The sequence below is a fragment of the Chrysemys picta genome, chromosome 2 (assembly GCF_011386835.1).
Source record: "Chrysemys picta bellii isolate R12L10 chromosome 2, ASM1138683v2, whole genome shotgun sequence".
Lineage (NCBI taxonomy): Eukaryota > Metazoa > Chordata > Testudines > Emydidae > Chrysemys > Chrysemys picta.
Window position 1 is genome coordinate 20,014,846 of NC_088792.1, and position 25,718 is coordinate 20,040,563.

General features: G+C 43.8%; 1 protein-coding gene across 6 annotated transcripts in view; it reads left to right on the forward strand.

Annotated features, from left to right (window-relative positions):
• The window catches only part of DPP6 (dipeptidyl peptidase like 6), a 783,790-nt gene that overhangs the window by 732,802 nt on the left and 25,270 nt on the right, over positions 1-25,718 (forward strand). For all 6 annotated transcript variants that reach the window (XM_042859184.2, XM_042859187.2, XM_065582727.1 and 3 more), the window contains one exon: positions 24,201-24,248. In XM_042859184.2, coding sequence (XP_042715118.1) covers positions 24,201-24,248 — 48 coding nt within the window. The remainder of the gene's footprint in view (positions 1-24,200; positions 24,249-25,718) is intronic.

Sequence of the window (25,718 nt, forward strand, 5' to 3'; positions counted from 1 at the left end):
AGCCCACGCAGACATAAAACTACTTCAGTGAGCATGTTGGAGGAGCACTGCCTTTCCCCTAGTAGAGAGCTTTGAGGTTGACTCTGCAGCCAGCCACTTTTGAAGAAGAATGCAAGCGTTTTTCTAATGTCTTTGCCTGTCTACGCTTTCCATGCTCCAGACATTTCCATGTTCCAGTTCTCTAGATTACACTAGTCACAATATGTTGCACTTGTCTACATATATCCGTGACTAGTGATCAGTTGCTCTGTTGTTCCTTTGCACTACAGTGCAAGGGCCATTAAAAGTCCGGTCGGTGGCATGCGGGGCTAAGGCAGGCTCCCTGCCTGCCCTGGCTCTGCACAGCTCCCGGAAGTAGCTGGCATGTCCTTGCAGCCCCTGGGCACAGGGGCAATAAGGGGGGCTCCGTGCACTGCCCCCTCCCCCAGTGCTGGCTCTGCAGCTCCCATTGGCCGGGAACCACGGCCAATGGGAGCTGCGGAGGCAGCACCTGCAGGTGTGGGCAGCGCACAGACCCCCTGGCCCCAGCACCTAGGAGCCGGACATGCTGACTGCTTTGGGGAGTTGCGCACAGCCAGGGCAGGAAGACCCTGCCTTAGCCCCGCTGCGCCACCAACTGGGAGCTGCCTGAGGTAAGCGCTGCCCAGCTGGAGCCCACACCCCGAACCACCTCCCACACCCAAACCCTCTGCCCCAGGTTGGAACCCTTTCCCAGAGCCCGTATCCTGCACCCACAGCCCCCTGCCACAACCAAAGTCCCTCCCAGTGCCCACACACCCTCCTGCACCCAAATCCTCACCCCAGGTCGGAACACCCTCCCGCATTCACAGAGCCCGCACCCCCTCCCACACCTCAACCCCTGGCCTGAGCCCCCTCCCACACCCAAACTCCTTCCTGGAGCCCACACCCTGCACCTTCACCCACACCCCAACCACCTGCCCCAGCTCTGAGCCCCTCTTGCACCCCAAACCCCTCATCCCCAGCTCCACCCCCAAGCCTCCAGCCAGAGCCCACACCCTCCCCTGCATCCCATCCCCTATCCCAGCCCTGTGCCTGCTCCCACACTCTGAACCTCTCGGCTCCAGCCCAGAGCCTCCTCCTCCACCTCAAATCCCTTATCCCCAGCCCCACCCTAGAGCCTGCACCCACAACCAGAGCCCTCACCCCCTCCTGCACCCCAACTCCCTTCCCCAGCCCAGAACCTCTGCCCGCACCCTGAACGCCTCATTTCTGGCCCCACCCCAGAGCCTGCACCCCCAGCCGGAACCCTCACCCCCTCCCGCACCCCAAACTCCTGCTCCAGCCTAGTGAAACTGAGTGAGGGTGGGGGAGAGCGAGCGACGGGGGGGGGGAATGGAGTGAGTAGGGGCGGGGCCTCAGAGAAGGGTTGGAGAAGGGGCAGGGCCTTGGGGCAGGGGGCGGGGCAAGGGTGTTCGGTTTTGTGCGATTAGAAAGATGGCAACCCTAGTTCTCTTGTTGGAATAGGTAATCCACCTCCCCGAGAGGTGGTAGCTACGTTGACAGAAGAATTCTTCCATCAGCCTAGTACTGTCTACACAGAGACTTAGATTGGCTTGACAGCGCCGCTCCTGGGATGTGGATTTTTCACACCTCCGACTGCCATAGTTAAACTGGCCTAATTTTCTAGTGTAGACCAGGCCTCAGTGACACTCTCTGACCCCTGAAATGTAAACACACAAATAGTATGGATGAGGGGGAGGGATTAAATTGCATTTAAATTGCTCATTGTGGTGATGGTATTTTCTCCCCTAGAATGTGCTGTGAAAACTCAACAGTTGTATAAGCAGGGGAAAGTGCTTGTGTACAATGAAGAAAATGAAAGGCATAAAAATGACAAGGCTTGGCTAAAGAAAGCAAGTTATTTTTGGTCTCTGTAATGGGCTCTATGCTGCAAGGTGCTGAGCCGTCTGACCCCAAGCCAGGAGAGCACTTAAGCACATGCTTTACTTTACTCTCATGAATAGTCCCATGCACCTTGCAGCATCAAGCCCTATCAAAGGATATCCCTGTAGCCACACTCCCTGCCATTGGTCAAAGGATCCTTCCCTCACTCATTACCTTAACCTAATGGCATTGCCAAAGGACCAATGTAATTAAGATTGTGCATGATGCTGGGAGGGAGGGAGGGATGCACACCCTGTTTTGGTTGCATAGCAAATTGTATACTTCTCCATCAATTTACATCAACAGGCTTGATTCTGGTGTCTTCTCTCTGACAAAAATCCCTTTGAAGGCAATGGGATGTTGCCAAAGTAAGGACAGTGGGGTCCAGCCCAGTACATTTTGGGAGGCAGGATCTTCCCCACAAAAGGTTAATGTTTGATATTCCAGAAACAAGATTAATTGTGAGGGAGACCTGTGGTGCACACATATATTATTGCCAATTAATACATGATCAAAATGATATGGATGCATGCAGTTCATGAAACACTTAGCAGCCCTCAAATCAAAGCACTCCATAATCATACATTATCACGAAGGAATTAAATAATTTATTTAAGGATGACACAAAGAAAATTGATAGATAGACAGAAGGGTGGGGAAACTAAATGCAGGAGAAGCGAAAGCTATTGTATTTTGCTCAGAAATGTCTCCGTGGTTGGTAATCACTCCTTAGCCACAGGAGTACAAAATATCCTATTATTTATTAAGAGTACAATCAGTGGATAGGAAAAAAAAAGTCATCTTGCCTTAGGAGAGACACAATACCACCTCACCGTGAGCTAAATAATGGACCGCTTTATCTGCCTCCATTGGATACCAAATCCATTCTCCTTTCACAGCACTAATATGTTTGTCTGGAACATTTGCCATTAAGTGTGATCTGTTCCAGCTCTTTTGGAAGACACATCTCATATGGTTTCTCTGCTCTCCAACATCTCCTGTGTAGGTATGCTTGAGGGGTAGTTCTTACAGACAGTGCAATGAGAGTGCAGGGAAGAGATGTCAAGAGAAGGTAGACTTGTAGCCAAAAAAAAAACCCCTCTATCTTCTGATTCAGATGTCATCTGTGCCAACACAGCTGTCACTAAATAGCCTTGGCCTTGTTGCTGTAGGTCAGGAATCACACATGAGCAGTGATATCATTCCCTCTCTTCTTGGCAAATAAATGTTGCAGATGTAGGACCAGATGCTCAGATCCAACCAAGCTGTGCTTGACACAGGAGCTCAAGGGTTGTGGGAAGCCAGGATACAGCTGGGTGCAAGTGCACTCCAGCTAATACCTGCCTTTCCTAGCCATGTCCCCTACTCCAGTGGCGAGGATGGGGTAGCATTGAAGCCACAGTGGTGACCCCACAATGCTGGAGATGCCTCTAGACATGAGGAATCCTACTGTGGGGGCAGTAAAGCTGGTATTAGAGCTCCTTTGTGCTGCCAGATCACACCAATGAACCAGACCCATAAAGCAGAGAACAGGAGATATAGAAGCAGAGGACAGGGAATGCATTGCAACATATGGGACTCCCTGGAGAGAGTGATTGATACCAGTGTAGAAGCAGCACTCTCAAAATTAATGATAGCCTACATCAAATTCCAAATGACCTTGTCTTAATTGGTCATGACACTGAGGCATCTGGTACTATGTTCATCATCATAGCTAGATTATTATAGTTATTTAATATTTATATCGTGGTGTGCCCTGGATCCCCAGTCAGAATCGGAGCCTCATTGTGCTAGATGTCAAACACACCCAAAGGCAGGATCTCTGCCCTCAAGGGTTTATAATTTCAGTTCTCGTACCTGCACATTTATACATGTTCGCTATTCTGTTCAGGATCTTATACGATGCCAGGGAATGCACGGTGGTATCTAAGCATCTATCGGAGTTCAGTGGAGCTACACATATGCCTAAACTTACTTGTGTATGTGTTTGCAGGATGGAGGTCTAAGAAGGCAAGTACATATATAGGGCCATGGGGAGGCCCTATATATAGTCAAATACTGTAAGGGACCGGGGCGTAGGCAGTTTTGCCTAGCAATCACAGCTGGGTTGGGGTCCATATGTGAAGAACGGTAGTTGGTGAGCAGGGGTTGGAAGAATCACTAGAGCCAGGTTCAATAAGCAAGAGTCAGGCCAGGGTTGGAGGCCAGAGATCAGAAGACAAGGTGAAGTCTGGAGTCACATCAGGCCAGAAGTCTGTATGGTTGCCTAGACAACATCCTGGGCCTCCTGCCAGGGTTAAATTGTGTGCTTGGCCAATCAGAGGGGAGCAGGGTATTAGCACTCTGAGTCCTTTGGGCGGTACTTCCTGCAGTGCCTACTCTCCACAGTTCTCCCTTGCTGCAGTGTTGTGTGGCACTGTGGGGCTATCAGCTGTCCTAGGCCCTGCAGATGTGAGTTCTAGTCCACCGGGCCTTACAAATCCATACAAGTTTCATGTGCATTTGCCATTTTTAAAAAGGTATAACTAAAATAAATGCAAACTATCCCCTTCAAGTCCCTGGAGCCACCCTCAATTAGGTGATTAATGCCAGAAACCATAGGAGAGGCTACCCACGTCATCCATGCCGAAGTGGCAAAAGACACGTTCAAGAGTAACAGTAAAACCTGGGGGTATATCTATGATTGAATGCAGGTTATTGCTATAATGAGTGAAGATAGTAGAGTAAGTAATTGGGAACCTTTACAGGAGCCCCTTTGGTATGACAAATGTTAGACAGAGCAGGGAAAGCATAAGACTAATGAGTACCTGTTCAGAACATATAGAAGTTATTGTTTAAACCCTATACAGAATATTTGCCATTTTATGTTTATTAGAATAAAATCTATGTGCTACAAGCTTAACGTTTACAGAGTCTCCCTGTAACTATAAACACTTAAGCTCTTTCAACTGTTTCCTGAGGACTTAATTTATCTTCTTACCTCCCTGTAGGAAGTGCCTAATATGTCATATTTTTAAGGAGCATGCAAACATCTGGCAAGTGGAGCACATAAGTGCAATAGACACTTGCTGTCTCCATTTTTCAAGTTTATGTCTAAGCATTTGAAAAATGTCTTCATTATTCTGCATTTATTTTATTTTCTAGGCCATTGTTGGAGTCGTCAAAAGCTTTCACTACCAAGTTGTGCTGACTCAGCTGTTTCAGAACATCCCAATTCCTAGGGCCCAGCCATAGTCGAGTTTTAGCCATGTTGTAACTCAGCAATGTCCAGACCACGTTTTAGCAAGGTTGGGCTCACCTGTGTGGACAGGTCCAAAACCATGCTGTGGAATCATTTGATTACATCCCTAAGCTTTACAACATGTAACATTGGGTTACAACATGGTTAGTTCCTGTTTACATATGTACTGTAAGACCAAGCTGTATTATAACAAGGTTGGAGCACTATCATGTAATGACATGATCCCTTGACATGATACATTTTGCATATAGATGAGCCAAAGGGCCATTATTAATCATGCTGTGAAGTCAATTATGTGTTCTGAGGGCAACTTCAGCAAGATATGTCAGCTTTGCGTTTACACTTGTAAGGACCTTTGTGTCCAGGGATCAGAACTTTGGTAGCTACAATCATGTTTAAATACAGTTGTTGGTAGCTGGGTTCTAGCATGGTTTCTCACAACAATGTGGACAGAGAATTTTTACTAAGAACTGTACTAGGCAACCTCCCTAGCGAAAGGGGCTTAAGAAGAAGTTGGACTTGGTCAGGAAAGTGGGCAAGTTAGTTGATTATTGTGTCAGCATATGCTGCTAACTGACCGTGCCATATTCTGTGAGATGAACCTAGATAGGATTCTGGTAGGCGTTAATGTTGTTTGTATGCATTAGGATCAGAATATGACACTGCGTAGTCCAGAGGCTTAAAAGACCAGTGATGGTCAAAGGATACGTGTGAGTAGACACAAAAGTCACACCATTGCTTGTATTGTTATATATTCTTTGCCAGATGACATTACTGAAAATCAGCTGGCTTCAACTTTCATTGATATTGACCATTAGTATCACATTAAATTGTGTATGTATTTTCAATAAGTATGCACATTAATATAGGGCCCTACCAAATTCATGGTCCATTTTGGTTAATTTCACGGTCATAGGATTTAAAAAATCTTAAATTTCATGATATCAGCTACTGTATTTAAATCTGAAATTTCATGGTGTTGTAATTGTAGGTGTCCTGGCCCAAAAAGGGGTTGGGGGCAGGGGGGTCACAAGGTTATTGTAGGGGTGGTCATGGTATTGCCACCTTTACTTTTGCACTGCTACTGGCGGCAGCACTGCCTTCAGAGCTGGGCTGGTGGAGAGCAGCGGCTGCTGGCCGGGTGCCCAGCTCTGAAGGCAGCACCGCTACCAGCAGCAGTACAGAAGTAAGGATGGCATGGTATGGTATGGCCTTATTTCTGCGCTGCCTTCAGAGCTGGACACCTGGCTAACAGCCGCCACTCTCTGGCCACCCAGCGCTAAAGGCAGCGCAGAAGTAAGGGTGGCAATACCATGACCCCCCTACAATAACCTTCTGATCCTCCCCCCCCCCAGCTCCCTTTTGGGTCAGGACCCCCAGTTTGAGAAACCCTGGTCTCCCCTGTGAAATCTGTATAGTACATGGTAAAAATACATAAAAGACCAAAAACACGTCATGGACCGTGAATTTGGCAGGGCCCTATTAATAAGGGATTCAATGTTGCTTGAGTTAGTACCCCAGGATTTGCTCCAATACTACAAAGGTAATTTTCCCCACAGTTTAAGATTTTGCCCTTTTTAGGTGTCAGTGTTTTGCTATCTCTCTATTTAGCAGTTACAGTTTCAGATTTAAGTTAACCAGGCTTGCATGTATTACTAATAAATGATAAATTAAAACCAATAAAGCATTTGGATTTATTGATGAATTTTACTGTAACTAAGCAACATTTTATGTTAAGCTCCTTTTTCTGGATTGAAGCAGATACACCTTATCAGCATATCTTATAATGCTGGGTTTTGCGAGCTTTCTTCCGGAAAGCCAAGTAAACCTCTGAATAATCTGGTTTTTAATATTCAAGTATCTACTCAGAAAAAACATATTAGTTTTAGTGAGTTGCCATCCAGCAAACTCTGATCTGTAAGATTGTAACAAAAAGTTGCTCAGATGCTTTATCCTGCAAGGGTCCCATCTGAAGTGCTGAGTTCCTTGTTCCCCTTTAATAGGGTTACCATATTTTAATGCTCCAAAAAGAGGACACTCCACGGGGCCCCGGCCCCGCCCCCGCCCCAACTCTGCCCCCTCCCCTGAACGCTCCGACCCCCTGCTCCTCCCCCTCCCCTGCTTCCTGCGAATCAAATGTTTGCAGGAAGCCTGAAACAGGCAGGCAGGCAGGCAGTAGGTAAGAGGGAGTAGCGGGGGGGGGGCGCGAGGAGGCACGGCCCAGTCCGGCCCCCCCGGCCGAGTGGCTCCCTCCGGCATCCGGCCCCGGCCAAGAGGCTCTGGCCCCGGCGTCTCAGGCCCTGGGGCGCCCGCCCCGGCCTCGGTGACTCCAGCTTGGCTCGGGCCCCAGGGCACCAGCCCTGACCCCAGTCGAGCGGCGCCGGCCGGCGGCCGAGCACCCCCAACCCCGGTCCCAGCAGCTCTGGCTCGGCTCAGCTCCTATTTTCCCGGACATGTCCGGCTTTTTGGAATTTCCTCTCAGACGGGGATTTGAGGACCAAAAAGCCGGACATGTCTGGGAAAATCCGGACGTAAGGTAACCCTACCTTTAACCACTGGAACAATTTATCAAGGATCATGGTGGAGTCTCCATCACTGACCATTTTTAATTCCGATTGGATGTTTTTTTCCTAGAAGCTGTGCTCTAGGAATTGTTTGGGGGGGGAGATCTAGACCTTGTTACACAGGCGGTCAGACCAGATGATCACAGTGGTCCCTTCTGATCTTGGAATCTATAAATCTTTAAAGATTCATTACATCTTATGGTTATCAGGCACTTATTCTTTGACCTTGGGCCATTCACTTCACCTTTTGCTTCAGTTTCCCCATCTTTAGCACCGGGATAATGTTTAGCTACCTGTGTCATAGGGATATTGTGAGGATTAGTTAGTATTCACTTTGAACATCGGAAGTGTTGTGTAAATGCTAAATATTATGATATAATTCCTCTGTATTTCTCTGCATTGTGGATTACCAAGATACAAGTGTGTAGATGGAAGCTTCCTCCTTTGTAAAATGAATACTTTCTTACCTTTTCATTTTGCTTTGCAACATTAACTCTCCAACCCTCTCAACATCTGGGTGAAGTAGGTAAGTACTGTAACACCCATTTTACAAACTGGGAAACTGAGGGTATGTCTACACTACCTGTTGGATTGGCGGGCAGCGATCCATCCAGCGGGGGTCCATTTATTGGTCTGGTCTAGTCTAGACGCAATAAATCGATCCCCGAGTGCTCTCCTGTACTCCACCGCCGCGAGAGGCGCAGGCAGAGTTGACGGGGGAGTGGCAGCAGTCGACTCACCCCAGTGAAGACACCACGGTAAGTCGATCTAAGTACGTCGACTTCAGCTACGTTACTCACATAGCTGAAGTTGCGTAACTTAGATCGATCCCCCCAGTGTAGACCAGGCCTGAGACACAGAACGAGTAAGTGACTTGTACATGGCCAAACACTGAGTCGACTGTCCTGACCCCATTGCCTTGCTCTGATTACTAGACAGCACTCCAAGAAAGATGCGCATTGACGTTCTAGATCTGATCAGTTAGGTGTCAAGCTCAGTAGCCTGTCACCATTAGTGGAAGGTGCTTAATTACCAGCTTCAACATTCTTGTAATAATCTGTCCTTAGGGGACATGTCTTCCTAACCCCCTCAGTGGAAGGTTGGCTCATGCCCTGAAGCATGAGAATAATGAAGCTCTTTCTACTCCTTTCCCAGTTCCTTAATCAGACCTTTTAACCTACGCTTCTGGGGCCAGAGCCAGTGTCCATGGAAGTCAATGGAAAGACCTGAGATCAGGCCCTCTGATACCACCTTAGACGCCAAGGTGAAAAGTCTAAGGTTATGTCGACACTGCAATTAAAAACCTGCAGCTGGCCCATGCCAGCTGACTTGGTCGTGTGGGGCTCAGGCTAAGGGGCTATTTAATTGCAGTGTAGACATTAGGGCTCGGGCTGCAGAATGGGCTCTAGGACCCTGCAAAGTGGGAGGGTCCCAGAGCTCAGGCTTCAGCCCAAGCCTGAATATCTACAATGTAGTTAAACCACCCCATAGCCCGAGCCCCACGAGCCTGAGTCAGCTGGCACGGGCCAACCGGGGGTGCCTAATTGCAGTGTAGACATAACCTTAGATTGATTTAAGGCTCCTCCACATCAGTGGAACAGTTCTTAATCCAGTATTTTGTATCCAAAACCTAACCACACTTACTAGTGTTGTACCAAGCATCAGATAGAAAATTTGTATGTCACTGTTTCAGCAATACAGTTCCCTAACCTTAAAATCTGATTGTTTTTAGTAGTTTTTCCTCTAAATCTCAATCTCATTAACATCAATGAGAGTAATGGTGAAAATGCACAGCTTGGGGGGGTGGGAATATGTTGAGCTTGACATATTTCACACAGCAGCCAAGACTTTAGGCAAATTAGAGAAAGCAGTAGGTGGACTGACCTCTTTATCCTCTTCATGATTTATAATAGAAAGTAGTCTTTGTTTTGGAGCATCTGCTGATGCTCTAGATCCCATGTATTCTGAATGTGGACCTGTCCAGTGGGCATAATCACAAAATATGCATAAATTGCTGGACAGACTCTAATTGGGCTTGGCAGAATTCAATTTTTTGAAATAATTTGGCGGATAATATTCATGTTTATTTTCAAGCATTTTTCTATTTTTATCAACTTAAATGGTCACAGTTTTGAGAAATTATGGAGGGTCTGACAATAATTATTTAACGAGAGTAGATGTTGAGATTCAAAAAGTTAAAGCTTTAAAACCGTTAAAACGTAAATTTTCAGCCTCACGTGTCAAAATATACAAAGTAAATATCCTTAAATCAAACCTTAAGTTCTCAAGCAGCATTTTTCTCACTTTGCCTGTCTCGAAAGATTTTTTGTTGCTTTGTGTGTGTATGTCGAAATCGACATTTACTCACATTTAGTGATACAACTCTAATCCTGCCAAACCGAGCTCTGAGCTGTAAGTGTGCAAAGGCATTTAACTGATGTTTATGAGGGTGAAAGGATGGTTTAGTGGTGAGGGCTCTAGCCTGAGAATTACGAGATATGGATTAGATTCCTGGCTATGACACAAACTTCCCGTGTGACTTCAAGCAAGTCACTTAATGCCTCAGTTTCCCATCTGTAAAATGAGGATAATACTTCTCTAGCTCACAGCACTGTTGTGAAGCTAAAATCCATTAATGACTGTGAGGTGCTCAGACACTGTGGTAATGTGGGCCATGTAAGTACCCAGATAGATAAATTATAAAAGAGCAGTTCTGTAAGATTCAATGAGTCTTGAATCCCTTAATTGCACAGAAACCTACCTAATAGAAACCCAGCTATTAACACGCAGCCCAAGATTCCTGTAACAAAAGCAGCATGCTGGATGATTAGACCATGCAGTGAGGATTTAACGAGGTTCAGTGGTTGCACCCATCTGGTTTTAGCACACAGCAGTGTACAGTGTTTTGCCTCAGTAGCAACTCAATAACCATGCTGTAATTACATAGCAAACTTTAATAACTATGGGCCTGATCCTCCAAGATGCTGAATGGTCTTAACTCCCACTGACTTCAATGGGGGTGGAAGGCACCCAGTATCTCATAAGAGATTCTAAGCACAATGCTGGATTGGAGCTGCAGCTTGCATCATCCTAGTAAGTGCCAATAGGTGCCTTCATGTATGTATGTGAAATTCAATAGTCTCTTGAGCAAGGACTGAGATTCGAGTCACCTCTGTGCTAGAATAATAATAGAATGTAATAATAATAGAATGTAGTGTCCAAAGTGTGCTCAGAACTTGACAGAACACACATAACCACAGATGCTTTGCCCTGTAGTGCTTACAATCTAATTGTAGATATACTGCAATATGTGAGGGAAGGATGGGGTGAGAAAGGAAGAAGGAGCAGTACTAAGAACATACAGTTACTCTCGTTTGGCATGTGCAGTTCTTCGTGGTTCTCTGTGAGTGTCTATGAAATTAGGAGAATTCACTCCTTTCTTATAGGTGACACAGCAGGTGTGAGCTTTTAGGAAAGATTTGAATAAGGAAAGGGCAGTTGTTTGGCAAACAAGGATTGGGCGATTGTTCCATTTACTGTATCAAGATTAAGCTGTTTGACTCTCTTTTTGTTATTGGTGGGCCTGGAAAGTGAAATTACTCTTTAACCTCTGCATGTGGCCACTTCAGGCCAGGTGTGAGGCACTTCTGTTGCTCAGCGGAGGATGGCTTGTATTGCCGCTGTTTGTGCCAGGCTTTCAATCAAGGACTGTTCACAAGCACTAAATTCACAGAAAAAAAAATCCAAATTGAATCCCTTCTTAAACTCACTCAGTTATGTAGAATTTCTACTGTCAGGAAGTGTCTATGAGGAACGTGGTTTCGTGTCTTCTAGCAACATCATAAAATTACATCCAGTGGATGGTGATGACAAAGCATTTTGGAGTAAGTGTCTGTGAAGCATTTCCTGCTTAGATTCAGGTTAAAGCTTTTTAAATGTTGCTGGGCCAGCTAGGACTTCTGAAGCTTGGGATTCAGGGTGACCTCTGGCAGGGACCATAATAGATGTGGTCTGCACAAGTGTAACTTGAAGTTGAAATAATCACTGAGGCTGAGACAGGAGTTTTTTTGACAGCCAATAGCTGATGAATAAAAACTACAACAGACATGCTTATGTGTCAACAAAGGTAAAAGGTTGGCTCTTTAGCAAAAGTAGTTAGAGCCAGCTATTATTTATTTATTTATTTATTTATTTATTACAGTCGCATCTAGAGACTCCAGTGAGATCAGGACTCCATAGGCTGGCTACATATATATTGAGAGACAGAATGCCATTATAAGATTATAATCTAGACTAATCCAACTAAGGGCCTGTCTACACGGAGACACTCAGGGGATGCCCGCTCTACAGCGGCACAGCTACACCGCTGCATAACATGGCTACACGAGTGCTCTTACAGCTGTGCCGCTGTAAGCTTGTAAGTGTAGACCTGGCCATAGTTAGGTCGACCTAGCCTCTGGTGTAGATGCGGCCAGATTGATAAAAGAATTCTTCCATTGACCTAGCCTACCGCCTTTTGGTGAAGTGGATTAACTGCATAGTTGGAAAGGCCCGTTCCATGGATGTAGGAAGTATCTACAGAATGGTAGTCAACTGCAGCACCATACCTGTGCCACTGTGGTGGCTGTCATGAATACATGTTCTCAGTTCCCCACATAGACAAGTCCTAAGGCTGGGAGGAGAAACTGAGGCACTGAGAGGTGAATTGACTAGCCCAAGGTCATGCAGCAGGTCAGTTTCAGAGTTGGGGAGAGCCCAGGTCTTTTGAGCCACAGGCCAGTGCACTTGTCTCTTCAATCCCCATTAAAGTTAAAGAGCATTGCAGGTCGCATCTTATTTCATGATTCCTAGTGTCTGTCAAGACACTATATTAATAATTGAGATGTAGACAGGACATGGGGTAAGATTTTAACCTGCAATCAATTTGTCTTTAAAAATAAACAAATAAATAAATAAATAAAGGCAGTGCTGATGAAAACTATGGAATAAAGGTTGTTGGAAATTGAAGTCTTGTATTGAGCTGTAGGTTATGGCTTGAGCGGGAAGCAGCCGTGCTGGAGCTTTTCCATGTTTCCTCTGCGAATCGGCCTCCATAATGGTAGTATCAAGACAGTAGCTTATTCTCCAGGCCTATTCAGTCCATGCAGCCCCTGTGCTAAGATTGCCAGCAGTCAATGCTAACTGCAAGGGGAGGGAATGTGTGGTGTGGTGTGGCGTGGCATTTCTGTGGAAACCACTAACCAACTGAAATGGGACTCAAGACACCAGGGTCTATTCTGGGCTCTGCCACTGGCCTGCTGAGTGACCGTGGGCAAGTCAGTTTGTCTCTCTGGGCCTCAGTTTCCTTTTCTATGAAACTGGGATGATGCTACTGACCTCCTTTGTAAATCACTTTGAGTTCCAATGATGAAAAATGCTATCTAAGAGATAGGTATTGTTGTTATAGTCATCAAACAGCTACTGTATAAGTCCATGGTATACCCACACCTTGAATACTGAATGCAGTTCTGGTCACCCCATCTCAGAAAAGCTATATTAGAATTGGAAAAGGTACAGAGAAGGGCAACAAAAATTATTACATTTCCATATGAGGAGAGATTAAGAAGGCTGGGACTTTTCAGCTTGGAAAAGAGACAGCTAAGGGGGAGATATGATAGAGGTCCATAAAATCATGACTGGTATGGAGAAAGTGAATAAGGAAGTGTTACTTACTCCTTCACATAACACAAGAACCAGGGGTCATCCAATGAAATGAATAGGTAGCAGGTTTAAAACAAACAAAAGGAAGCATTTCTTCATACAACGCACAGTCAACCTGTAGAACTCATTGTAAGGGGATGTTGTGAAGTCCAAAACTTTAGTGGAGTTCAAAAAAGAATTAGATAAGTTCATGGAGGATGGGTCCATCGATGGCTATTAGGCAAGATGGTCAGGGATGCAACCCCATGCTTTGGGTGTCCCTAGCCTCTGGCTGCCAGAACCTGGGAGTGGACAGTAGGGGATGGATCACTGCATGATTGCCTGTTCTGTTCATGCCTTGTGAAGCACCTGGCATGTTCTTATTAGATGACCATGACTTTCACTATGAACCAGAGCAGGAATTCAAGCCAATAAACATATTATTCACAACCATGTACATGATTATCATCTGTTTGCCTAGTATCCCCTTGTTTTCTAGCTCACACAGTGCATATAGGAATGAAGCATACCTAAATTGAAGTTAAATGTAGTTCGGAACTGCCCTTGCCACAAGTCTAGAGTGCCATAAAGGGTGGAAAGGTGGTATAAAGACGCCTTTGTATTCTGTCATCCGCGTGTCGATAGCACCAAACATTTACCCGGGCACATGGGCAGCCCCAGCCACGTCCCCTTTCTTCTGGGGGCTGGGAGAGGGATTTGAAGTAGGCACCATTATTCCACTCTTAGGCCACAGCAGCAAAGCAGACTTAGCAGGCCAAAGAATCTGGCCCATAAAATCTGAGACAGGTGTGCAAAAGTGAAAATAAAATGTCACTGCATCTCACATTGAGATGATGATCTGCAGGACCTTGTGCATGACAAAATAACAGGGATGCTTGTTTCCCATCCTGTAGAATACTAAAGAAGTGCAGCAGTAGGATTCTTGGCTGGAAGGATGCGTTGGTTGTTGCTAGCATATTAGGTCACTGAGTGACTGTTATCTGTTGTGGCCAGAATGGTTTCCTACACAAGGACAATTATGAAGATTTTTTTTTTTTTTTTTGTATACCCAGTAGCAGGAGGCTGTAATTAGTGCTTCAAGGCAAATGGTGACCTTTTGGAACTTTTCCTGAGGCTTGTGAAGCTTAAATTAGTTTCTGATGTTTGAAAGCTTGCACAGACTTAATCTCTGGGTCCCATTTATATTATAATTACTGCATGATTCACATTTGCATTCACTTGTCCCTAGTTCCAAAGGACCTGTATCCTTAACCGTTAAGGATGGCTTCGTGTCTCCAAGCTCCTTTGTGTATGGCTCTGTGTCAAAACTCCTTTGGGTGAAGGAAATAAGCAGTGTGCCCTCCTTCTCTTTCAGTGTAGCATTGCTTCAAAATATAAGGCTGATATGAAAGTCTCTTTCACACAACCAGAAGCCCTTCTAGGAGCTTTTCCTCCAGGAAAAAAGATAGGATAGTATTAGCTTGTTTGGTTTTTAAAAGAGAACATCTGTTCTGTCAATCGTTTACAACATAGTTATTAAAGTAGCCTGAAATTAATTAAAATTGTCACTTTTGTGGATGTTCAAATTACATTTCCGCTTCCTTTGATCAGGTTTTCATTTATCTGTTATAAAATATTTCATTGTAGTGTTATGCATCATTAATTTTGTGTAAATTACCCTTAATTGCTCTCTGACAGGGATAAAAAGTGAATAGGAAATGGTGCATAGGAGTGTTTAATAAAAAAAAGAAAGAATGAACACAAAGAGCTCCATATAGTTTCCAGTGTAATAAAACCAGAGCATATATGGGATGAAAAATGAAAATCCCACCACTCCCAGATTCTGAAAATCACTCCATTCTGAAAATGGTGCAGTTACTCGTTTTACATAGTTTGATCCTGTTTTGTCCTTTAGTTTTGCTTTGTAAATATGAGCCACCCAAAGCGCCCAAACATTGTTTGTTTATAGCCAGGAATCCTCATTGCTTGGTTGCTCTGTACTATTTTTATATATTTAAACTCCACTCCAGGGACATAAATGACCATGACAACAGGATCCCCATGACGCTTCAAATAATGAATCTTCACAAATCAGGCAGTGGCATCCTGCACTCTGAAAATTATTTTCAGCTATATGAGCGACCTGGGATGAACTCATTATTCTTGAGTGTACAGTACAGATGTTACTAAAGCTTGCTCTAAGGAAAACTGCTTCATTCACCTGGACCACCTATTAGGTTTATTGTTGGCTTTATTTCTGGTTGCAAGATACATGTTTAGCACCTTATTAATGCAGTCAAGGACATATTAAATCCTGGGAATCCATCTGAGGAAAAATAGATTGATATAAACCTGAAAATCAAGGTTTATAACTTTTCAAGTAAGAATGATATCCAGCATTGGATATCTAGCTAGGAAGCTATTATTTTGTTGTAGGAGAAATTTTCTTATGGAAGAGAATAACTTAAGATGGTTCTTTAAATCAGCTATGCTAGTTAATTGCAAGAATCTGGCAAGCTAAATAGAGGCAAGTGCACATGCAACTGTACATTTAGGGGTATATCTCTCTCCTTTGCACCTGCATTTGTTTCATTAGTGCTAATAAGTTACATACGTGCTTTGAAAAGAGAATATGATGTGATCACGAGGAAACACGCTTTTCTCCTGCATTAACTTGATTGGACATTATATACACAGGCACACATCACAAATGTATGGGCACGTACCTGTGAGAGATGTTCCACTGCAAATTGTGTTTCTCTTAATATTAGCATATTGAACGCTATAAAAAACTCCAGTATATTTGAGAAATACACCCAAATGGTAACCTGTGCTCCAAACTGACTCCTGAGCTTGGGGAAAGCTTGGCTTAAAACTCCTTGCACAAGCCTAACTTGATAAAGGACCCAAAGCAGAACATGTCTGAGTCTGAACTTGGGGAAAGTTTGGATCACAGCCTGAACTTCACATCTCAGGCCCAGCTCCCAATCCTGGCTTGGAACCACAATACTGGATCCAAATGTTGTTTTATTTTGGGGGATGTGGGGAGAAAGGTTTGTAGGATCCAGCCGTGAATGACACAGCTCACTCCCCCTCTCTAATATTTACACATCCGAGGCCTCAGTAATGGTGGAAGTGTAGCTCTGTGCCTTCTGCTCCATGCCAGGTGGGTCTGAGCTGCATGCGCCCCTGGTTTAGGGGCCCTTTTCCATCTGACCTGATCACTGGGAGTGTGTGAAAGTGCCAATGACTTTTCCTAAGGATCGCAGATTATTCACATTCCTCCTTACAGCCACCCACCAATATTAAAACCGTGGCCACAGGTCACTTGATAGGCGAGAGCTCTCTGATCAGTGTGTGGCTGGAGAGGAGAAAGAGCCATCCAAGTTGCTCCTGAGGGCACTAATACCATCACAAGCACCTGCCCAGCCATTTTCCTGCACCAAAACTGTCTCCTCACAAAATCTCACAGGTTATCTGTGAAACTGGCTTATTTTCCAAAAAACCTTGATTTTTTTCAAACTGCCCTGATCCCACAAATGCTTATTCACGTCAGTAATCTCTCAATGAGCTACTGACAACAGGGATATTCATAGATATAACATTACTCAAGTTCCTGAGTGCTTACAGGATCCAGGGCCAATACTTGTTTAATTTTTCCTCACTCTGTTGCCCTCCAGACTCTTCTTCAGGACAAGTAGGTGTGTCTGTAGTTCAGGCACGTAAGCACGATATCTCCATATAGGAGTACAGAAGCCTGCAGCACCGTCAATGTATGAACACCTCACTGTATGTTACATGAAAACAAGACAGGAGTGATGATTATTTTTCCAGACTAGACACATATAAGGAAGTAAAGATTAAAAAATGAAATGTCTTGGGAGAGGGTGAATAGCAGCATAAATCTCTGCTTGATGTTTGTGATAACAAGGTTGCACAACAAAACATCAGGAAAATTTGTCTATGGCACTGACTAAGCAATACTGTCGATGGGACAAAGATTTTAATTATAAGCGTTGGCTCAGAAGACTCCCCATGCCTTTATTTATTAGTATGATCATATCACCCGATGTATGAACTTTATGCATTATGTATAAATAATTCATGAATTAGCAAATAAAGAGATCTGGAATCTATACGCAGAGATGGCGGATGCCAATTATCTCACTTCTGCAGAGCCAGACCCTCTCGGTTCACATTGTTTGCAGCTGCTCTTTTAAATCATTCATCAGCGCTTAAGAGATATGCTGGTAGTGCTGGCAGAGACAATTTGAATTTTCATTGTTTACACACTGTGAATTTAGCTTCTGGTCTGAAATTATCTGCCATACTGAAGCCTCTGAGAGACTACAGATGAAAAGAATAGGACAAGCAGCATCTCTTACTTTTTAAAATATATATATAAAAATAATCAAGAATATATATATATATATATATATATATATTCTTGATTATTTTTCTTTTGCAATTTTATATCTTTTTAGTGGTTGCTCTTTAATTTTAATTTTTAATTGTCAAATTTTTGCCATGCTGCTCAGAGCATGGAAGAATCACAACCATTTTCAAAACTCTCTCACAAGTTTTCTGTATGAACGCATGACAAATATTTTGCTCATGGAGGTGTAGAGTGACAGAATGTGAGTTTTCAGTTTTTAATTTAGCAATCTATTCTTTGCCACCTACACACCTAGGATTGTTTCTTGCTGTCAGTTTTTAAGCTGAATTTCCGATTGAAAATAACGATAAAAGCGGCTTAAAAAATGATATGCCGTGACCACTAATTTTTTTCTTGTCAAATTACTCATTCTGTTCATTCTTATTTTCAGAGTATTGCCAGTACTGTATTCATGCTAAATTTATAACGTAAGAACATCTATAATGTGTCAGACCAATGGTCCTTCGAGCCCAGTGTCCTGTTTGACAGTGGCCCAGATGCTACAGAGGGAATGAACAGAACTGGCCAAATTCGAGTGATCCATCCCCTGTCGTCCAGTCCCAGCTTCTGGCATTCAGAGGTTTAGGAATATCTGGAGCATGGAGTTGCATCCTTGACCATCCTAGCTAATGGCCATTGATGGACCTATCCTCCATGAACATATCCAAGTCTTTTTTTAACCCTGTTATACTTTTCACCTTCACAACATCCCCTGACAACGAGTTCCACGGGTTGATTCTGCATTCTGTAAAGAAGTACTTCCTTTTGTTTGGTTTAAAACTGCTCTTTGATTAATTTGCCCTTGTCATTATGGTGACGTGGCTTAATGTTACTTCCAGCATGGATAATGACTGTGATTGTGTTCGCATGAAAGGCTATGTGAGAAAGCCAAATTATTAGTTTTATTAATTGAAATCCTGTTCCTGTAGCTATGGATTGATACAGGCTCGTTTACTACAGTACCATCTTGGAACACCCGGCATATTAAATTTCATGTGTATGTTCCCCAGGGAAAATCTTCGGGCCTGATTCCCCTCTCACCTATGCCAAATGAAATCAGGAATGGAGATGTCAGTGACTCTGGATTCAGTGGGGTTACATTGATGTAAAACTGGAGCCAGCGAGAGGAGAAACCCATGTTATATTGGTTTCCTTTTGATACTGATGGGAAAGCACATTCTGCAGATTGATAATTGCTGTATCATTCCATGACTATGCTTCTCTCCCACCCCCTTTCAGTCACCGGGCACCCCCAATCCCTGTACTTCCCTACTGCCTGCGATGGTGTTTGGCTTTTCATGGGCCGTGCAAAGAGTGGGAGGCTCCATTCTGGCCCACAATAAGAAGTTTGATCTAGTCTTGGACTATTTTGGCCTAATTCTGATCATCTTTACACCGCTTTTACCCTGATGGAATTCCATTGATTTACATGCATTTGCTACTCTTGATTTTGGACTCGATCCTGTGAAGTGCTGAGTGTCTTCAACTCACTCTGAAGACAATGGGTGGGTACTAAAGGGCTCAGTACCTCTCAGGATCAGACTGTCACAGGTGCTAGGCTCCCATGCAGTGAAGCACTAAAGTACCTGCTTAACTTTAAGCACATGCCTAAGGCCATCTCTATTTGGCAAAATAGTTAAACAAGTGCTTACTTTAAGCATATGCTTAAATCTTATTGGGATTTAGGCATAGACTTAAGTGCTTTCCTGATTCAGGGCCTATCTGAAAGCAGAACCAGGCCCTGGTATATAGCAGGGAGAAGGGAGGAACACGCCCAGACATCAATACTTATTTAAAAAAATTAATAAATAAGTGGAATATGTCAGGACTCAGGAGTCCCAATCAAACTTCCATTTGAAAGGGCTCCAGAGAGAGAGAGAGAGAGAGAGTACCGTGCAAACTGTGCCCTCGCTCTGTTTCTGTCATCTCTGAATATTTCATCGAACAAATTAGATTTTGCTATTAGATCTGTAAATGACAGTGGATGGCATTTGCCAGATGGTGTGTGTATTGTAACTGTCACATCATTATAGGTTTAAAATTAAAGTATGGGAAGTTGGCAAATGAACATACACTATATAATTTCCAGAATTCAACTCCGCAACGGTAGACATTAGCCACTCAGCACATTGTGTGTGGTAAAAAAACAGTTACGTTTAACAAATGTCCACATTTTTAACTAGGCTAATCTCTAAACTGGTTTGTTCAACTTAGTTTAAAAGTCAACATTGAACAACATTATTTACTTTGTGCCTAAAATTACAGATTTTTTTTCTTGAAGACTTACACCTTGGCCATAACTAATATATGTAATTATCAGGAATACTTAACTAAATTGTCAGGAATAAGCTCTCAAATTAACTGGATGACTCTATTCAATATACTATGTCTACAATTTTTCCACTTGTAAAGAAAAACAATTAATAACTCTAATTCTTTAGCGTTGTGGATATATTTGTTTCAAGTACCTTTATTTGATATTACCATAAAATGAGAGCCTGGGTGGGAGCTTTGCTTAGCTTTATAAAATTTGTTTGAGAGGAGGGCAACAGAGAGTGAGAGAACACCCAAATAAAATAATACATAATATATGTATTGTTGTTAAACTACATAACTGGATTGTTTCTATTTATCTATTGACTTCTCACAGTATTGCCAATGCTAGCACAAAGAGGTACAGAAAGAGAAATCAGAATATACATCATGTTTCTCACTTGCATTCTCTTCTTTGTATAAGAGATAGCTTTATTAGTAAGAGACTGATCCAGCTTCCACTGAAGCGAATTAAAAGACTCCCATTGTCCTCAATGGAAATTTGATCAGGCCCTACTTGAATAGTACTTTAACTTAGTTTCACTCTAAAGCGTTGGTTCAGTGAGTGAGGGAGAAGCTTTATAAATCAATATGTTTAGTATGTCATTGTATATCAGTAGCTGAAAAGCTGCACAACCCTCTTCAGTAATATTTAGCACTGTGTTTGAAATCGACTTTCTATTCAGCTTACTACCTACAAAACAAAATGACTGGCCTCTCTCCATGCTCTGTGATGATTCAGTTTCATTCTGAAACCATTTAGCAAACAAAGAATGAAGGAATCACTTTGTTAATGAAGAAAATTCGCTGTTACCAGGGACTGAAAATCAGACCAGCCATATCAGTCAAACTGTACAATGAATAAACCTTCTCTGCTTTCATTCATACCAGTGCTGCACCAATGGCAAACCTGTCTGAAATGAAGAATGATATAAATTTGGCAATAGTATGTTTTCTCTCTATCAGATGCTGATCTCATTTACTCTGGTGTAAATCTGGAGTAACAGCATTGCCTTTAACACAGTTGGTGTTTGATTTACCCCAGTGTCATTGACATCAGATTCTGATCCACTTAATTTGATTGATTCCTTGTGTTCTCTATGAAGAAAAAATACAACACTTTTGTGCTACTTTGTCCCTTTCTGCAATACATACAGTGCTGTAGTCCTCAAGAACATTAAATCTAGCATGTGTCAAATGGCACATCATAGCCCATGTATTTTTATATTGCATGTAAAGAATTAGTGCTAATCAGAAAATGATAAGTATTTTGCATGAACATTTCAGAACGAAAAGTAAAAAATAGTTTTGTTTGGTTTTTCAAAATTTTTCATAGGCTAGGTCTACACTTTTGCTGGCAGAGTAATGCTGGTTAGGGTGCAGGGTTTTTTTTAAAGGACATAGATGTAGCCCTTGTATAGATGCAGTAGTGCTGGCATAAAAGAGCTTTTTTCCTGTATAGCTTATATCGATTACCAACCCAGTATAAGCTACACTGGCAAAAGCTCTTTTCTGCTGCACCTACACAAGGAGGGTTTACCGGCATGGCTGTACCAATATAGTTATACTGGTAAATCTTTTCTAGCGTAGACGTGACCACAGAAATTTTCCAATTTTTCAGTGAAAAACTAAAAATGTTTGGTTTTCTGTCCCTAATCATTTTTTGTTTAGAAAAAAGTGACTAATGATTGTGGGTGCTTAAAGTTTTTGGGCGCTGAATTGAGACACCTCTGAAAATCAGGTCCCTGTGAGGGGCGTTAAGTTGGCCACCCAAAATAATTTAGTCGCTTTTGGAAATCTTGGCCTGTCGGCTGGAACCCGCCATAGTCTCCTGGTAGCACAAACAGTAGGGGACTAAGAAGCTGGGCAACTCTGCACGGTCTCCCTCATGGAGTTTCGCCCACATTATGTCCTTAGCAGGGTTTGCCCCTGTATGGAACATGCTACACTTCTACCCCAAGCAGGGCCGGCTCCAGGCACCAGCTCAGCAAGCAGATGCTTGGGGCGGCCAACGGAGAGGAGCGGCACGTCCGGCTCTTCGGCAGCGGGTCCCTCACTCCCTCTCGGAGGCGAAGGACCTGCCACCGAAGAATGAAGCCGCGGCGGTAGAGCTGCCTCCGAAGTGCCGCAGATCGCAATCGCGGCTTTTTTTTTTTTCTTTCTGCTTGGGGCTGCAAAAACCCTGGAGCCGGCCCTGACCCAAAGCACAAAGGGATCCTGAGTGATCTGCAGGAGACAAGACCCCTGTGTCTCCGTAGCAGCTCTAGGTCCCGGGCAACCTACCCCAGGATATTTCCTGGCAGCTGAATTCCAGCAGAGCCATTCTACCAAGGGCCTCCTCTGGCCACAGCTTGCCCGGAACACTCCAATGCAGGGAAAACAAAGGAACAATGGTGCTGCTGAATGGATTTGTTGTTGTTTTTTTAAATCTTGAACATGTACTTCAGGGCTTGATCCTGCAAAGTGCCGAGCACCTTGCAAATTGAAGGTCAGTTAATTTCAGTGGGACTGCTCGTGTGCTTAAAACTAATCCCATGGCTCAGTGCATTGCTGGGTGGGTGCCAGAGGTTTCAGCACTTTTCAGGATCGAGCCCTTAGCTGTAGGATTGTTAAAGCGTATCTCCAGTTTACTTTCCACAGGCTTACAGGTCATGCAACTCAGAGCGTGCTATGCCCTGCAGATCACTTAACATTTGAAATCGTCAGCACAAGGGGAAATGCAGAAATGAGCCCCTTCCAGTGTCACCTTAAAGACAGTGGTGGGATAAGGTTTCTGACAAGTCTTCTGCTGGGTTTCCCTACACAGCCAGATTTAAACATTGCAACCTCAGCAGGGTGCACAGCCACATAGCATGCGTGATTTGAATTGGAAATAGACACTGTATGTGCTTCTAGCAAAACCCTGCCACTAAGATTTGAGCCCGCACCAGCTGCAGGGAAGGGAGCAGTACTGACCATGAACCTGGCACGAACCTGGCACTGGAGCCAGTGCCACAGAAAGGTTCAGGATGAAAAGTGCTGCCAGGAGCACCTTACTGTCTTTCCATAAAGCTAGCATGTATTATACTGCCAACCATAGCGTGCACACAGCGTGGCTGGGAGTATGGCCAGCTCCCCTTGCTGCTGTGATCCATCCCTTGGTATTGTTCCCTCTTCCTATTGCCTGGATGCAATAATGGGGGGAGAAGACAAGGAACATAAGCTAGCCAGTATCTCTGGGGTTAGGAAGAAACAGTTTATCCATTATGGGGTTTCTTCCTCATCAACACTGCTAGTGACAAGATATTGGGTTTGTTGGACTCCTGGTATGGCGGTTCCCACCTTTCTGCCCCATCCCTACCACTCCTCAACACACCTTCCCACACGACTCCTCCAGCAACGAAGGGCAGGATTTAGACTTTACTGTCAGTTGTCCTGTAGAGTGATGGCCAACTTCTCTGAGAAAATCACTCCCTGCAGCTGGCAGGTGTTGGTACAGCACCTACCACAGTTTGGACACTGGTTGTGGCCTTTTGGTGCTACCTCAAAATAAATATTAAATAATACTCATCCTCTTTACATACTGGCTGATATCACATTGCACAGTAGCTGTGCACCGCAGTTGTAGGGTGAACCTGTGACCTTTTGTATTATTGGAACCTACCTGGTGTTTGATTTAAAAAAAATACAGCATCTATGTAACAGCAACTATTAGCCAAGGCACATAAAATGTAAATGTTTTGTGTAATGATGTTTGTGTGGCATTAGAATAAATTAAAAAGCAAATTATTTAATTGTGTTTGTGCTAATTAAAATATTTACAAATTAGAGAGAGATGCATTTATTGTCCCATTGGGAAAGGGCCTTGACACCTCGCCTGTCTTGGAGTCGACAGTGCTGTCATTTATTCATAGACTGCTATGTATACCTGGGTGATTTGCTTTTTAGATTACTCTTCCGTGACACGTAATTCTCAGGAGCCTCCAACTTCAAGGGATTCAAAAACAGGTTTATATGTACACATATATATGTGTGTGTGTGTGTGTGTTTTAACCAAATGCTGTTCTTTCCCCTTCTTTTCAAGGTCCAAGAGTTCCAATTGTGACTGTTCACAACACGACAGATAAACAAAGTAAGTACTGGGTTGTATTTGGTGTGTCCTCAAAGAGAAGCAGTCAGGCAATGTAATAAAATACAGCCATTCTCCATTACTTTCAACAGGGAGTACCCAGACTTTGCCTATATGTGGGCCACACAGACCTCTTAGCTGGAGCTGAAGGGTTGAAACTAATGTATATTATACCGAGAAGATTGCAAGGCAGGTGGTGTGCCTTGAGTAAAGCGCATTGTGCTAGATGCGCAACGTGCATGTTTTAATGTTACCGTGTCCTCCCCTCCCCTGCTGTGTGTTTCATCTACCTGTTGCAGGTTTTTGGAGCCTAGACTGAAAAGGGCTGACTTTCAGTAAGGGTTTGTACAGCCCCTAGGACAGGGGAGCCCTGGTTGCTGAGAGGAGCTCTAGGCACTACTGTAATACAAATAATAAGCAATAATAACAGACGGCTGTGGAAGTGTAGCCAGCAGAGACCACAAGTTGCATCAGACAGTGCTTATCTTTACTGTGGAATGTGGCCCAAAGCTTGAGTAGCTGTAGCTCCCAGCCAGATGGAGCATCGCCTCCTGGAACTGTAGTCTCCACACCACCATAGTAAAACTAAGTGCAACCACACCTGAGCTTAACGGGCGGTTCTTACTCCAGACTTAAAATTATGGGCTGAACACATGAGCAAACTAACCAGGTTTCGGTGTACTGTGTCCAGTGGCTATTAGATTTGTTATTCTGCTGGCTGTCAACTTTCAAGTAGTCATGAATAGTTGTAAGAATTACTAAGGGGAATGATTTTCAAAGGCACAAAGGGAAGTTTGGGGCCCAACTCCTGCTGAAAGCCAATGGGAGCTGGGACCCTAACTTCCATTTGTGCCTTTGAGAATTTCCTCCTGTGTTATTTATTCAAGTGGCATGTAGGTGGTTAACATTGTAGCTAAGTACTTACTTGGCCTCCATTGCTGTAGTGTCTTAGCACCTCGCAACCATTAATGTATTTATCCTCACAACATCCCTGTGTGGTAGGGCACTGCCATTATCCCCATTTTACAGATGGGGACTGAGGCACAGAGAGGCTAAGTGACTTGCCCGGGACACACAGGAAGTCTGCAGTGGAGCAAAGAACTGTACCCAGGTCTCCTGCCTGCTAGGCTGTCACTCAAACCATTGCAGTTTAATTTCTGAAAGTTACCTTCAGAGAAATATTTCTAGAAATGTTATGTATATGTTCGCTGATGAAAAGCGAATTGGAAATACCAGTCATCATTAATATTGTAGAGTTGCACAATCCAAATATATCTCTTCATTAATCTGATACTATGTCATCATGGAAAAGACACGTTTAACAACCAATTGATGGAGTGATAAAAGCCATTATAATAGGTACCTACCAAGTGTGCTTGGGGTGGGGGGCGGTTATCTATTGATTTGAGCACCGGACTTGGACTACGGTGTTCTGGATTCTATTCCCAACTCTGCCATTAACTTATTATTTAT